The following is a 16,166-nucleotide window of genomic DNA, read 5'->3' on the forward strand; positions in this document are numbered from 1 at the left end:
GTTTTTGTTTTTACAATTTTTTCTGTTTTTGACTTTCTTGTTCTTTTTTTGTTTTGTTTTTCTTTTTCCCTTTCATCTCTCCTCCTTTAATTTTAATATTAAAGGGAATCAATAAAAAGAGCTTAAAATAGCATATATTCCATGAGGATCATTCCACAAAAAATAAAATAAAATTATATATATATATATATATATATATATATATATATATATATATATATATATATAGAACATAAGTTATTGTCTTTACTTGACTATACTTCGGCATAGCATCTCCAACAATGTTTCGTTATGAAACTATTCACTTTCTGTTTTTTAATTAGATTAAATACATACACATGCAAAGAAATTATGAATACAAAATTCTAGTGTCTCCCATTACCATGTATAATAATTAATTTCTTGAAAACTTTATTTCTAGTAATCTGAAAGGGTCGCAATTGATTGATTCACAACAGATTATTGGAAGTTGTAAAGCGTATTCAATATGATATATAAGCTTTTTATTTCTTATTTGGCTCGTGAATAGTATTTATATCATCAACTATTAAGCCAATGGTCTATCAGAAACAGTCTCTCTGCTCTCTATGATAGGGGTAAGGTCTGCATACCCACCACTTTTCTCATACCCCACGTGTGGGATTATACTTGATTGTTGTTGTTGTTGTTGTATATTATCAACGGTTGAATTCATCACAACAATACCTCTGTGATACCATGAAAGAAAAGAACAGCTAAGGTACACGGGCTTGCTCAGTTGCTTGTGAAGCTAATCTTATTTATGCCCATAGAATCAAAGAATTTCTGAATTTACAGGGAATTCATTTTACAATAATAGCAATTTCATCTTTTAGAAAAAGTTGAAAAAGAGTGGACATCAGACATGTATTCACATTTGCTTTTTCGCCGACTGACATTCTAAATTGCTATCTCAAACAACCAAATCAGGAGTCACTGCAGGGAGCAAATAGTTACAAATTATAAGTAAAGGATCTTCATTAAAGCAACAGATAAAAATATGTGTATTTCTTTGATAATATAGATAAAATAACATAAACTATCTGCAATTCATAACCACAAATTGAACTTGAAATAATGACTGAGAGAAGTATTTCATAATTTCAGTAGTATCATTTTTTCGGACTATAAAACTTATTGTATTCTTGAAAAAATCACGTATATAAATGATAGAACATACTAACACTTTCTTACATGAAAGAAAATATCCTAAATTCAGAATATGTAGTACTGCATTGAGGTCATAAAAGCAGTCTAGTCTTCCCTTGTTAAGATCCTGAACCAATAAATATGAAGACTTATTATGAACAACTAATAATACCAAAAAACTGCTCAAATAACTCAGACCCTGCCAATCCAAAAAGAAGAAAGATGATGCAATGCTCCTAAGGTTTTATGGGTATTGTTAATCGAAGAACTCATTCTCACTGGTTATGCCTCCGAAAGACTTGATAATGCCATCCGAAGAATTTTATACAGCAATCAATAGGTTATCACCCATGATCTTTTGTTTAGCACCAGCAGAATTGATTTGGTGGCCGGAGTAATTTTGCACAGCAGTGGATCTTTATAATGAATGAAAGCTTAAAATTATTAGGGAATTTAGAATTGGTAAAGAAATTAATTATAAAAGCAACGAAAAAAGATTACCATGGCGATCAAATGATGAAGTAAATGATTTTCACAAGTTTTACAAACTGCTTATTAAACCAATTTTGCCGCTACTTATTATCTCGTTTTCTTGCTACTTTATCTCTTCTGTTCCCTCGTACTGCATGTCCTGGTTAAGAATCAAATGAGATTATTGCGAATAAGTTCTATTGTCCACGTGCTATCTACCTTGTTAATGGACGTTTACATAATTTATACAACCATAATTAGAGATCTATAAAGAAGAAAATTTTTAAATTGCTTGTAAAGGTTCAGACAAAAAAAAGAATAATGAAATTTTCTCTGACCTTTTTGGCGATTACAAGCACAACTGGGATAATTCATAATTTCATTGTAAAATATTGAGAAATTGCAAGATAGGCCGTTCGTATAGGATGTATAAGGAACGGTTCTACATCTGCAATATCCTTAGCAGACTTGCAAGCAGCATTAATTAAGACTCACGATCAGGATTTCCATGCTCTTCGGCAAAACAATTGCTCAATAGCTTCGTGAATATTGCCTCACTTTTGGTAGAGGAGTTTTTGTAAAATATATTTCATCGAAGAGTTGTTGTACAATGCAATCGTAGTTTTGTGCCTTTTTACCTAGGGAGACTCTTGGGCTTTTAATATATTGATGATTCTTTGGAAACGGTCGTGACTTTTGAATGGCAAACGGTTATTGTTTTAAATTAATTTTTTGGTCTCTTTAATATATATACGTAATAAGTAATAATTGAAGGGAAGAGAAGAATGAGGAAAAATCTAAAAAAAGGAGAAAAAAAGAGAAATGTGTATCTTGGCCAAAGAGAGGTGCCAAGCCATTTTTCCCTCCTTTATATATATATATATATATATATAGATTTCTTTAAAAATATCGACAAAAATTGAAGAGTTGCCTAAAAAAGGGCCACGTGTGCAATTTTTTGGTAGCAGAGCTACGCAAAAAAAAAAAGAAAAAAATATTAGTAGGAGTACTAAACTTTGTTGTTCTATGGATTGGAATATTTGTGGGATTAAGCCGCAGTTTACTACTTCCCGTCGTTAGTAGTCTAAAACCCGACTCTGATAACGACGGGGACAAGTTACCTACAGAGCCCAAAAAATATAGTAGTAGTTCTCTATACACCCAATTCTTCGGAATGCTTGCCGTGGAATCGCAGGTAATTCTCGGATGAAAAAATCGTGAAAATGACGGGAGGCGAGTACAGCGATCACAATGTTTTATTACGTTCTACTTCATCGGCGTCAGAAGGCGATTTAGAAAGCCAGTCGCCGAGGAGAACGAATACCAGAAGCATTAAGGATCTATTAAAGCGGTTGGATCGAGGGTTTTCGGGTCGGCGATCAGAGAGGGACCAAAACTCGTCGTCTTCTCCTTCTTCTAATCGCGGTGTTTCGGATGAAGTTCTCGGCGATAGTGCTCCACCGGAATGGGCGATGTTGCTTGTTGGATGTCTCCTTGGCCTTGCTACTGGCCTTTGTGTTGCTGCCTTTAACCGCGGGGTTAGTTTCAGCTTTTCTTTCAAAATTTTATAGCTTTTTTCGTTTTGCTTATAATGAACTTATTTTTGCCTCCAATAACTGGACAAATATGAGAAATTTAACCTCCAACGGGGACAATTGTACTCTAATATGGCTTGTTTCAGTCCAATACTATATAGTTTATCTTCTAAAGCACATTAGGGGTTCTTATTTAGTATCAAAATCTGAAAATTAAAAATTATGGACATTGGAAACAGCAAAATGCTGTTGCATTCGGATATCTGCCTGTTATAGTTAAAGATATTCCTCTTATTTATTTGTTTGTGTACCTTTCCTGGGGTTGTAGGGTTTCCACAGTACAGATCTTAATTAATGAGTGGCTGCAGTTCCTCTGTGTGTGTGTGTGTTTGTCTTAATGAGGGAATATGCGTGTAGCGGGACTGATTTTGTGACTTGCAAGCTTATCCGACCATTTTCTTTGTTGATTAAAGGTGTTGCATTTAGAGAGTTTCTTTGAACAGTATTATTTCTTGTATTGGATGACAACGAGGATATTTGTTTAGGTACACGTAATACACGAGTGGGCGTGGGCTGGTACTCCTAATGACGGTGCTGCTTGGCTTCGTTTGCAAAGGCTAGCTGATACTTGGCACCGGATACTTTTAATACCAGTTTTGGGTGGAGTCATTGTTGGCATGCTGCATGGTCTGCTTGAAATATTGGACCAAATAACACAGTCCAGCTCTTCTCAGGGACAAGGATTTGATTTGATTGCTGGAATCTTCCCTACAGTGAAGGCCACTCAGGCTGCTATCACTCTGGGTACTGGTTGTTCTTTGGGTCCTGAAGGCCCTAGTGTAGATATTGGGAAGTCATGTGCCTATGGATGCTCCATGATGATGGAAAACAACCGGGAAAGGAGAATAGCTCTCATTGCAGCTGGTGCAGCTGCTGGAATTGCTTCAGGTATACTGTTTCTCATTAAGAAGTATCTGGACCAGGGGTTTTTTCTTTTATCACTTCCAAAGTAATGAAGAGTATACGGCCTTTTGCAAAATTATATGTTAGGAAGATGCACGGTTTGCTTGTAAATTCTGGTATGATGATCACTGAGAGGTTAGATGTAATCTGGGGACATTGACTAAGATTGGAGACATTGGTTGCTCGATCTAAAAACCATTATGAACGGATGTTTTTTGCAAAATTCTCTCGTTATGAAGGTTTTTGGTGTGTTAATGCTTATATGGATTATGAATCTCATGCATATTCAAGTGACACTAAGAGCACTAAAGAGACTTTCATGCTTTCCCATCTTTTACTTCATTCCCAAGAGACCTTTTTTTCTCTATTTTCTCTTTCCAAAAATGAAACAGTGTCACCAAAATAGGCTGTCGCCTTGGCGCCCAGCTGTCCCTTTATTTGTTACAAATAGAAAAGCCGTCAAGTCTTTTGGGCTTGCAATGTTCAATATGGGTCTTATTATCAAAGGAGTAGAAACTATTCCTGCAAGCTAATATGACTTCTGTGGTTCCCACAGGCTGTTTATAATTGTAAGGAGATATACTTGCCTATTATGTTTGTCGATATGCCACATACATATTCCTCCTTTGTGTACTTCTTGATATGTGTATGTCTGGGACAGTATAATTGTCTGTGTGAATAGTGGAGCTTTGTGCCTTTCCGGAGCTTGCCTCAGCTGGTGGATGGATCTTCAGGTTTAAGTTTCTTGTACTACAGGTTTCAATGCAGCGGTAGCAGGTTCTTTCTTTGCGATTGAAACAGTTTTAAGACCACTCCGTGCAGAAAATTCACCCCCATTTACAACTGCAATGATCATATTGGCTTCTGTTATATCATCAACTGTATCAAATGCAGTACTTGGCGAGAAACAGGCTTTCACAGTGCCCACGTATGATATGAAATCTGCTGCTGGTATTTGATCTAATTCTGGTTTATTTTATCATGGCTGGAACATTGCTACATCAGTGCTTCGGTATTTCCGTGGCTGCTGTTCTCTTTATTTATGCTGTATCTGCACTAGTACCAATTGCCATGGATATTTGCTCTTTCACAATTTTGCTGCGCGCAGTTTCTGTTCATGTTGCATTGTTGGATGGAAAATTTTGTAATCAGGGAACTGGGAGTTGCATTTCTGCTCTATTTTTACCCTTTCTCATGAAAATGTTTACTGTTGGTATTATCTGTTCATACTTACATACTGTCTTTCACATGCTAAATAAGAAATGGATAACATCAAACGCTCTTTTCTGCTTCTATATGCCTATTGTAACATGTGAATATACTGCGCTTTTGATGGTAACAAGGAAAACAGTGACGTGTTCTTATATTTTCAGGCATGGGCACACATCGATTAGCTCGTAACTTGGAGTCAGTGTGCTATTCTAGTCTTTAGCACGTACTATGATTATGCTTAACGATTAACCTCTTTCAGTATCTCGGACTTTCCATTGTGTAAATGTGGGCTGTAGTCATTTCCTGTATGATAGATTTTCGAAAGAAAATGGATAAAGTGATGGCTTTTGTAGATAACTGGTTATCATGTTACTTCATGCTTTACATGTATAAGCTCTGTCTTGATTGTCATTCTATTCAATATGGATTTCTTTCTGAATGCTTAAGAATCTTCTTTTATAGAGCTTCCATTGTATCTGATACTGGGGATGCTGTGTGGAGTAGTAAGTGTGGCTTTCACTCGATTGGTGTCCTGGTTCACCAAGGGGTTTCAGTTCCTCAAGGAAAAATTTGGACTTCCTGATGTTGTCTGCCCTGCCTTGGGGGGTTTAGGAGCTGGTGTAATAGCTCTTAGATATCCTGGAATTCTCTATTGGGGTTTCACTAATGTTGATGAAATCCTTCATACTGGGAAGACTGCATCTGCACCTGGAATCGGATTGCTAGCCCAATTAGTTGCTGCTAAAGTCGTGGCCACTGCTTTGTGCAAAGGGTCTGGCCTTGTTGGTGGATTGTATGCACCAAGCTTAATGATAGGTGCTGCTGTAGGTGCTGTATTTGGAGGGCTAGCTGGGGAACTAATAAATTCAGCTATTCCAGGGAATGCTGCTATTGCCCAGCCACAGGCATATGCACTGGTCAGATGATATACTTTTTCCATATACTTTCTCCAAACAATTATTTTATTACACTTCATTGCAGCTTAGGAAGTAAACTTTTCTAATGGATAAATTTAAACAATGTAGGTGGGAATGGCTGCTACACTAGCTTCCGTTTGCTCAGTGCCTTTGACTTCAGTGCTCTTATTGTTTGAGTTGACAAAAGATTATAGAATTTTGCTTCCTCTCATGGTTAGTCTTGCTGAACAAAGATTCACTAGCTCTACTTGTTTTTCATGTGTGTTACTAAAAGCTGCCTCACTTGCTTAAACACCTAGCTATGTCCATAATCTCCTATCTTCTGAGTAACTCAAGTCTGTCACATAATCTTTCGTACTTTCTAGTTTCTACTAACCTGTCTTCTTTCTGATGGATGGCTGTCATACTAGGTTATGGAGGAAAGTACTTCCTTCAATTACGTATGAGTTACTTCTGAGTTTCTTTCATCCTGAAATCAAGGTTTCTTGACTTTGATCGATGTCTGGTTTTTCTTTACAAGTTATATCTTAGGGAATCATTATTTATGTATCTGTGTTTTAACTTTGTGGCAGTATGGCTGTTTGTTTGTACTAAGTTTTAACTTAGTTGCATTGAATTTGAGCTCTTAGTGTGTGTTTGACCTCCAATTTTTGTATTTTGTGTATCTTGTGGCTCTTATTTGAATATTCTGCTGGAAGAGGCTAAATTAGAAATTTTTGGGTGAAATAAGATCAAGTAGTTTGTTTAAATCATGGTTGAAATCACTCTGGGGAGGGGTCAGGCGGTGAATTTAATGTTGATAAATGGTCCTGACATGTTGGACTGTTGTCCCCTCTACATATGAGAGGTCAGAGGGCTAGAAAGTAGGAGAGCATTCTATAATTAGGAGGAGAGTATTCTGTAGTTAGGAGCCTAATTCTCTTATATCACATTACATTACATCACATAATAATGTAATATTACATTGTATGTGTATATATCTGTGTGTGTCCGAGTCAGCTTGCTTCCAACATATACTTGCTATCTCCCACCAGAGGCGTAGGCAGAGAGGAAGAAATCACCTAATGTTTTCTCTGCTGGGATTTGAACACATTATATTGTACTATAGTAAGACTTAACCGTTATAGGACTTTCACATATACAAATATGATTTGTATATTTTACAACTAGGAGTTAATGGAATCTTATAGAACACTCGGATTTATACAATAAAGGATCAGACACGATCTATGTAAAATTAGATCTAGTAACTCTTCAGCTCCAACTTTCCACATGCATATTTAAGACCACAAGATTCAAGGGCATTTTGGTACATTACACATATCTTTAGTTTAAGACCACAAGATTTAAATGTCTCCCTTACTTCTTAAACTCTGTACCTAGTCAAACTAAGACACATATATTGAAACGGAGGGAGTACATCTTTTACCAGCCAACGACCAGAGTTCTGCACAATTTAAGTTTGCAATAACAAGGCTTGTTGGTTACTTGCGTCCTAGTAATCTACTCGGAAGAACCGTGAATAAGTATGGTTGAAATCTTAGTTTGGACAGGCAAACTCATGCTCGCATTACTCAATTATAGAACAGGAACATATCTCTGCATGTTTTAGCAATTAGGTAAAAGTGCAATTTGTTAACACTTCTAGAAACGACAGTATGACATAACTTCCTAATAAAAAGCTTGCTGATTTGTTTGCCACCTCATGTAATAGCTTAAGCTGTTAGAGTTGGGACACATTCATTTATTCATTCTAGATCACTTGCATGAAGAAGTAGACTAAACACACCTGGACTTTGCATTAGCCACTAGGTGAAGTACCAAGGAGAGGATCGGCTTCTCGGAGCTGAGATATGTGATGAATGGCATTGATAAATGTCTGGAATGGAGTCAACTGACCGCCCTGCTTGGTTGAAGCATGTGAAAATGTTTTGTAGATGGGTGGCGTCAAGTCTTGAACTCATTACTTCTACCAGCTCTTGTAGCATGTGGAATTGTTTGACTACCTCATCTAGAAGCTTAAGTTAGACACATTCATTTATTTATTTGAAGTAACAAAAGTACTGGTTGCAATAACCATGTGTTTTTTTCCCGTACAGATTCAGAGATTTGTGATAGAATACTGCATTGCCTTCCTAGCTAATTTTTTTTTGTTTGGGGGTTGGGGTGAAGATGATTGAACTTGGAAGATCGAAATTTTTTCTTATGTGTTTGTATAAATAACTTAGGGTTATTTCCATGTAGAGCTATAGTTTTTTCAGATTGTAGTAATAATGCCTGACCATATGGTTTGCTAGTTAGTGGATCTCAGTTATCTTTGTACAATCTCATGGATGTTCTTATTGTAGTAATAATGCCTGAGCATATGGTTTGCTAGTTAGTGGCTCTCAGTTATCTTTGTACAATCGCATGGATGTTCTTTGTTATTATAGCTTGAATTTTCAATGCCATAATGATATGTGGGGTAACACTTGCACCTTTTAATCATGCAAGTGTTTTAAATGTTCTTCACTAGGGTGCTGTTGGACTGGCAATATGGGTGCCTTCTGTTACAGACCAGCCAAAGGAAACGGAGGTATCAGAAGCGAAATTTGCATCAAAAGGTTACTCAATTCTTTCACCGGTTGATGAGAAAAATGAAGGGAATGTTCCGAGGAAATCTGGTGAGGGAAATGACTTGGAACTATTGGTGATTGGGAGTCATAATAGTCGTGAATCATTTGATGAAGGTCTCATTCTGGAAGATCTAAAGGTACTATCTTTGCTTTCGGCACCTAAGAATGTGGAAAAGTTTGTGTTTTAATGGATCTCATACTCAGGTTTCATTTTCTTATTGATTTTTTGAACCAAACACCGCCTCATTTTCTTTTGAACACTTGTTCTATGATTTAGGTACGTCAAGTTTCTAATGTGTATTTCCTTCTATTAGGTTTCTCAGGCCATGTCAAATGATTATTTGAAGGTCTCTCCAAGCCAAACTGTGAAAGAAGCTTTAGAGTGCATGCATGACGGCCAACAGAATTGCGTTGTTGTGGTTGATGCTGAAGGTTACTTGGAAGGAATTTTAACATATGGTGACGTCAAAAGAAGTTTGTTTAAGAGCCATGGGGATTCTTCTAACAGTGATTTATCAGTCACAGATGTATGCGCTTTAGATTGCCATCATGCCAAATGTCTTTTAATGTTCAGTTCTTTTGTTTTCTCCATTTGTTTTCTCTTTCCCGACTTTGCCCCGGGGAGTTCACTCCCTGCACGTTCCTGCTTTTTCTTAATTTAGTTACATGATTTAGCAGGCAAATACTTGTCTTGTGTCCTCTATATGCATAAGAGGAATAAGCTATCGTGGCCAAGATTGTGGACTCCTAACTTGTTATCCTGATACGGATCTAGCAACTGCAAAGCAACTAATGGAGGCCAAAGGAATTAAACAATTGCCTGTGGTCAAACGTGGTGGAGAATTCAGAAGAGAAAGAAAGCGCAGAATTATTGCTATTTTGCGTTATGATTCAATAGAGGAGTCAATCAGGTTTTGCATCTTTTCAATGTAGTTTCTCCTATTGTACTTGTATGTTGTTCCATTTCTCTCTAATCCAAGATTTTAAATTTGGTTCTATGTGGTATGCAAGTCACAGAGTAGAAGTTCTATTTTTTGTGGAATTTGTAGGGGGGAAAAAAGAAAATAAAAAAAAAGGATTAATGGCACTTGTTCTTGCATTAACTGTAGATCCTGCCAGTAGCTTTATCCAGAGAATTAAATTGCAAGCTTATCAAATCCAATGGTGTTATCTTTTGGAAATTTAGAAAAAATCTTTATGTTATGCGGGCTTGTGAATGAATGGAACACATAGAAGATGTGTGAACTTAAGTGATAGTTATAGGGTTCTTTTAAAATTTGGTGCTAAACTAGAGCTTGAAAAAATAGGTGTGAATGACTGTACAGTTGCTGTAGCACGATTGAACACTTCTTAATGGCTGGTGTTTTGTCTAGGTTGGTTGGTGTCTTGGTGAGGGTAGGTTGTGAGTATGACCTTGATATTTAGTCTTTGGCCAAGTCTGATCTTGTCTAGCTTGCTTCCAATAGTCAACTGCAAAAGAACATTATTATGTTACTAACCAAGTAAGTGAAAGGAAGGAAAGATGGTTTTGAAGATAGAAGTAGCTCAACCCAGAAAATTAAGATGAATTATCTTTTGTTATTTCATTTTTGGTGTAAAGAAAACTATGTAGATCAAGCTGAACTTAAATAGAGTTTTTAGAAATCCTTCTAAGATGAACAAGGACGTACTTTTGTTTTTCTGAATTGTAAATTGGCTTCCAGCGAAACCTTTGTGCCGATGCCTAATAGGCTGTACCTTTCTCTTGGGGAAAAAAAAAGCAGGGGGGGGGGGGGGGGGGTAGAAGAGTAAAACTAAACTGTGGAACTTGAATTATCTAGAAGTGCTAGGTTTCTGTATTGTCAGTGTTTTCTGAACGTAATAGATTCCGCAGGAGTGAAGTGAGTCGCCGAAAGTCAGTCTACCAGCAGAGTGAAGAAGATAATGACAAGCAGATCGTAACAAATGGCCATTAACTGCTCAAGGCACTGAATATCAATTGCAAGTTTCAACAAGAAATTTTAAGTTTAGTTCTTATAGTTGAGCATCAGTTGGTATATACAACTTTGCTGCACTCTTCTCTAGTCCGAGAATGGGAGACAAGCTGCAACAAGAAATTTACCACCTTAGTTGGATATCAGCAGATATATCAAATTTACTGTATATTCCTATTCTTTAACTTATGCTGCGTGCAGAAATTGAGGTTCCTTGTCAAGCTAGTGACGTGCTTGTTTCTGGAGCGAACACGCTGCACCAGGCTGCCTACAGAGTCCGTGCTTAATAGCATAAATTTTCCTCAACAGTTTTGGTTGTATTTGCTGAAATCGGAAAGGCAGTTTACCGGTGTAAATTTGACATTTTGTAAATGAAACTTATACTTAAATAGTTCAGGATAAATTCAAAGCAATATCGTCATGGACGATTATATTAGCAAATCGAAAGGCAGCATATTGCTAATAGTTGAAATTATATTAATATCCCTCTCTTTTGAACTGTTAGATTACCTTTACCTCAATTGGTTTTCATCGTAAGAGAATTAGATACCTCATGTAACATGTTTTGGGCAAGATTACAAGAAGGTAAAACTTGTAATAATAACAAAGTATGCTAGGGATATGCTGATGTGTGTACCCTTCCGTTGTTGGGTATATTAATATTGTGATTGAAGAATATTAATTTACGTATCGGCAATAATAGACGAAAAATAAAAAGGAAGAAAGAAGAAAAAGCATCAGAGTGAAGCTTATAATGGTGTTCCTCCAATCGGCTTTGTGGATTTTATCTAAATAAAAACTTTGAGATTTTTACTTATATATACTACATTAGAAACTTATTTACCTTCACTGTTTAAGTTTTAACTTAATTACTAGTTGATAAACAATTTACTAATTATATACAAATAAGTTTTAAATGAGTATCCTTGATTGTAGCCTTTTAATGTGAAAATCAAATTTTACAGATCTACCGCATCCACATATCTCTCTCCTCTCTCTATTTTCTTTTTTCTGTCCGACTTCTTTTTCTTAGGATCTCTATGATTCTCTTCTCTATTCTCAATCTCTTTTTTTTTTCTTTAGTAAATTCAATAATAGATTTGATGTCGTCACTTATCACTATCGAACCAGTCGTTGTTTGTCGCCCGCCAGCCATTGAAAGCCATCAAAAGCTTCGAAATTTTAATTGAGTTTGATTTTGTTTAAATTATTATTTGTTTTGATTGGCGTTGTTGCAAACGATCGGGAATATTCTTTGGAGTTTATATCTCAATTTTTAAGGTGTTTGGTGAAGATTAGAGTTGATTTTGGATGAATTTTCAGATTGAAACTCGAAGATGTATTAAAGTTGTATTACAATTATATGTAAATTGTATTTAAGTTGTGTTCTGCTGTAGTTATATATTTTTTTATTTGAATGTTGTATGAAAGTTGAAAAATAGTTGTATAATATTTGAATCATTGTATGAAACTTTATATTTAAGTTATAAATACTTTCTTTTTACATAAAGTTTTTGATATGCATCAAAATTGTATTAAGAGAGGAAGTTTTGGTTGAAATTCAGAGAAGAAGAAGACACCACATATAAAATATATAAAAATCATATACAAAATACATACAAAAGACATATTTATATAAAACTTATATAAAAATTGTATTTAAGTTTTATGATATTGTAGTTGTATTTAACTGGATAAAAATGATGTATCAAAGTTGTAGATAAGTTATAAATAAGTTGTATACTGTATAATTAGTTATATAAAATTTATTTTTAATTTATATGTTGTTGTAGATGTATCAAATTTGAATATTCAGCTATCCAACTCGTCTGATTTAGGTGTTTTCTATCATCAGTGTCTCTATTGCTTTGGTTTGGCGCTACGTTCTGGTTCAAGCTATTAAAATAGTTTTGGTTCTTAATTAAGTTTATTTGCATAAACTTCAATTTGCTTGCATTCGATCAGATCCATGGCAGAAAGCATGTGCCATTATTCACATTAAAGTCCATATAAGGACACTATTCTTTTTTTTTTATAAATAAAAACAGAAGATAGCACAACTTCGTACATAAAAGAATCACATAATTCAAATTTTCAATTTGTAGAAAATAATTAAAATATAGTGATTTTAATGGAGCTTAACTATGGGAAAGAGGAGAGGCGAGAAAAAAGGAAAAGGGTGTAAATGAATCCCACAATTTAAGGCACTAATAATAGATTATATATGGAGAGAGGCGGCAGAGAATAGGGAAAAAGGAGAGAAATGTATGGGGTAAAATTGGTTGATTACAGGTGGTCGAATGGTAAAATGACGCGTGAAACCGAATATAGGCAAAGGACGAGTCGGAAACAATTAATACTGGATGCGACGTATGTGACTGATATCAGATGGTTTCCGAAGGGAACGTAGTCGGCGATAGAAGTTCAAAGGTTCGCCATCGGATAGCATTCAATGAGGGAATATTGTTAGCATTAAATGAGCAGCCGTTACAGAGAATGTTTGCATTCAAGGCCTGCTGTTATATATTCATCAATGACACTTTTATTCTCATTCAAGAAGAGCATGATTTTAAGAGCTTGTCTCCCTTAAGATAGCTATAAATATTATATCGACAATTCCTGTAAGACACATGAAATATTCCGCACACAAAAATTGTACTTTACTATTCTACGCTTGATCCAAATAACTTTATCATTGCTCTGTCATTATTATTACTCTTGCTTCGTGAAAGATCAAGCCAGAACTCAGGTTTGTTATTTTCTTTATTCGCTAATATTATTTTTTGTCGTATTTCTTTATCATTTTTGGATCAAATCGATTCGCTTGTCTATAAACCATGTTACAAATTTAACTATACCGTTTTAGGGGTAAACGGTTTGGCTCCCACCGTGGGGCATAGACAGCTGCACAATTACTTTGATCCATTCGTTTATTACTAACAGAATTAGGTTCTTTCCTCGGTAAAAATCAGATATGGCAGCTAACGATGTCAACAACACATACATCGTTGAAGCACACATTGAACGGGAAGAATTGTCCCAGTATGATGACTCAATCAATGACACCTACAACGAAGGGGACAAAACAACCCCGATTCGCGAAGGTCAGCATCCTCGGCATGTGCGGGACCCAACTTCTGATGATGCGGAGGAGGAACATGTCGTAGAGACGGTCAAACTCCTGAGGGAACAACAGAAAATAATCATGGATCGTCTCTCAAAGCAGGATCGGTTGATGAAGGAGTTCAAACAAGAATTGATAGGCGCTTCCAATAACGCGAACGTAAGGGGTCCAATTCCTCCCAGTGTTCCCATAAATCAAACGGCTTAGAGAACCGATAACAACACCCCAAGGGGCGAAGTCGATTTCGACGAAGCCGAAGGGACCGATAGCGGATATGGGGATAATAACGGAAGTGATCCTTCAAAACCGAGCTCATGAGATTCATGAGAGAAATGAACAAACGGATGGATCCGAATGCATTGGAGTTTCATGCTCGAATGGATCAGTACCAGGTGCACCACCAATGTTAAAAGGTCCAGATTAAAAAATGTACACGCAGTTACCGTTTAAGCCAAGTACAACACCGAAGTTAATTCCAAAGAGATTTAAGATGCCGGGCATACAAAAATCTGATGGGACCTCGGGTCCGCAGGAGTACATCACCACCTACACCACGACAGTGAAAGGAAACGATTTGGCTCAACATGAGATCGAGTCGTTTTAGCTAAAGAAGTTTGGTGAAACCCTTACAAAGGGGGCCCTAACATGGTACTCCCTCTTACCCAAGCATTCAATTGATTCTTTTGAAATACTTGCAGATTCATTCATCAAGGCCCATGCTGGAGCGAGACAGGTTCAGGCTAGAAAGGCAGACATATTCAGAATTTTGCAGGGCGAATTTATAACGACCCAGTCGGTCGTTTTGCGTATTTTAACCCTATTCCCCTATTTATTTCCTCCTCTATGTTATATTATAATTTTGTGACTTGCCGGGGTGGTTGGTTTTGATTTTGGGTGAGTTTCGGAGTGAAATGAGACACTTAGTCCCTAACTTTGAGGCTTAAACTGAAAGGGTTGACATGAGTTAGATTTTTGTGTAGACGACTATGTAATAGCATTTTGACGGTTCCGATAGATTCGTATGGTGATTTTGGACTTAGGAGCGTGTTCGGATATTGATTTGGAGGTCCGTAGGTCTTTTTGGCTTGAATTGGTGAAAGTTAGAAAGTTGAAGGTTGAGAAGTTTGACATGGAGCTGACTTTATTGATATCAGAGTCGGATTCCGATTCCGGAAGTTGGAATAGGTCTGTTGTATCATTTATGACTTATGTGCAAAATTTGAGGTCAATCGGAGTTGGTTTGGTATGAAACGATATTAGTTTTGGAAATAGGATGTTCATGGTTTCAATATGTTTGAATTGGGTTGCGATTCATAGAATCAATATTGTTTGATGTAATTTTAGGCCTCGAGTAGGTTATTTATGTATTTTGGGACTTGTTGGTATATTCGGACGGGGTCCCGGGAGCCCCAGGTGTGAATTGGATTGAAATCGGAATAATTTTGGACTTAGTTGATTGCTGAAGCTATTGCTGTTCGAGTGTCATCACACATGCGGTGGAAGTGGCTGTAGGTGCGAGGGACTCATCACAAAAGCAAAAAGGGCCAGCCAGGGGAAGAACCGCAGGTGCGGAGTTTGGGGTGCAGATGCTCACCCGCAGAAGCGGATTGGGCACCACAGATGCGGAGTTTGGGCCTTTGGCTATGGACCGCAGGTGCAGAAGTGAGCCGCAGAAGCGAGCTCGCAAGAGTGGACGCTTCTCCGTAGAAGCGAAACTGCAGAAGCGGTTAGGGATCGCAGAAGTGATAAGTTCATGGCTTAAGTGAAAGTCGCACCTGCGATGGAATTTTCGCAGGTGCGGGGCCGCAGATGCGGCTAAGGGATCGCAGAAGCGAGATCGCTGGGCAGAAAAGGGTGAATTCGAGGGTTTTATTTCATTCTTCATCTTTTACTTAGAGATCTTAGTTTGGGGCGATTTTGAGAGGGATTTCAAGGAATTAATCGGGGAAAGTAATTCTAACTCAGATTGGATTATTATACATGAATCCATCGTTGTTTTTATCATTTAATTAGTGTTTTGAGTTGAAAAAATTGGAAAAAATTGTGAAAACTTCATAAACTATATTTTTAGGATTTGAAGGTCATTTTGAGATCAGAATTGAGTAATTTTAGTATGGTTGGACTCGTTATCGAACGGGTGTTCGGATTTGTAAGTTTGCTCGGGTTCCGAGATGCGAGCCTGAGGTTAA

At 36.8% G+C, this 16,166-nt stretch overlaps 1 protein-coding gene and 1 long non-coding RNA gene across 6 annotated transcripts; one reads left to right on the forward strand and one right to left on the reverse strand.

Annotated features, from left to right (window-relative positions):
* Positions 1–894: 894 nt before the first annotated feature.
* Positions 895–2,267, reverse strand: LOC117276937 (uncharacterized). Of its 3 annotated transcripts, XR_011409346.1 has the most exons (4): positions 1,977–2,267; positions 1,669–1,798; positions 1,213–1,294; positions 895–954 (listed from the first exon to the last, which is right to left on the reverse strand). It is a non-coding gene; the product is annotated as an uncharacterized lncRNA (long non-coding RNA). The 3 variants fall into 3 exon arrangements; XR_011409345.1 differs by lacking the exon at positions 1,213–1,294; XR_011409347.1 differs by lacking the exons at positions 895–954; positions 1,213–1,294 and adding an exon at positions 1,321–1,583.
* Positions 2,268–2,661: 394 nt separating this feature from the next.
* LOC104109680 (chloride channel protein CLC-f-like) lies at positions 2,662–11,328 on the forward strand. 3 transcript variants are annotated; one of them, XM_018775422.3, is made up of 9 exons: positions 2,663–3,176; positions 3,719–4,121; positions 4,893–5,087; positions 5,811–6,265; positions 6,374–6,478; positions 8,781–9,017; positions 9,195–9,407; positions 9,556–9,791; positions 10,754–11,328. In XM_018775422.3, exons 1-9 carry the CDS (start codon positions 2,862–2,864, stop codon positions 10,833–10,835), a joined length of 2,241 nt encoding a protein of 746 aa, XP_018630938.1. In that variant the 5' UTR covers positions 2,663–2,861; the 3' UTR covers positions 10,836–11,328. The 3 variants fall into 3 exon arrangements, with proteins under 3 accessions (XP_018630939.1, XP_018630938.1, XP_009617325.1); XM_009619030.4 differs by having other exon boundaries at positions 2,665–3,176; positions 9,559–9,791; XM_018775423.3 differs by lacking the exon at positions 4,893–5,087 and having other exon boundaries at positions 2,662–3,176.
* Positions 11,329–16,166: the final 4,838 nt, after the last annotated feature.

The sequence above is a fragment of the Nicotiana tomentosiformis genome, chromosome 7, assembly GCF_000390325.3.
Source record: "Nicotiana tomentosiformis chromosome 7, ASM39032v3, whole genome shotgun sequence".
NCBI lineage: Eukaryota > Viridiplantae > Streptophyta > Magnoliopsida > Solanales > Solanaceae > Nicotiana > Nicotiana tomentosiformis.

Bases quoted from the DNA above. Each gene is read 5' to 3' on its own strand.
- LOC104109680 (XM_018775422.3), top strand. From the start codon at position 2,862: ATGACGGGAGGCGAGTACAGCGATCACAATGTTTTATTACGTTCTACT. The intron at 5,088-5,810 runs GTATTTGATCTA...CTTCTTTTATAG, and splicing joins TGATATGAAATCTGCTGCTG to AGCTTCCATTGTATCTGATA. The intron at 6,479-8,780 runs GTTAGTCTTGCT...GTTCTTCACTAG, and splicing joins GAATTTTGCTTCCTCTCATG to GGTGCTGTTGGACTGGCAAT.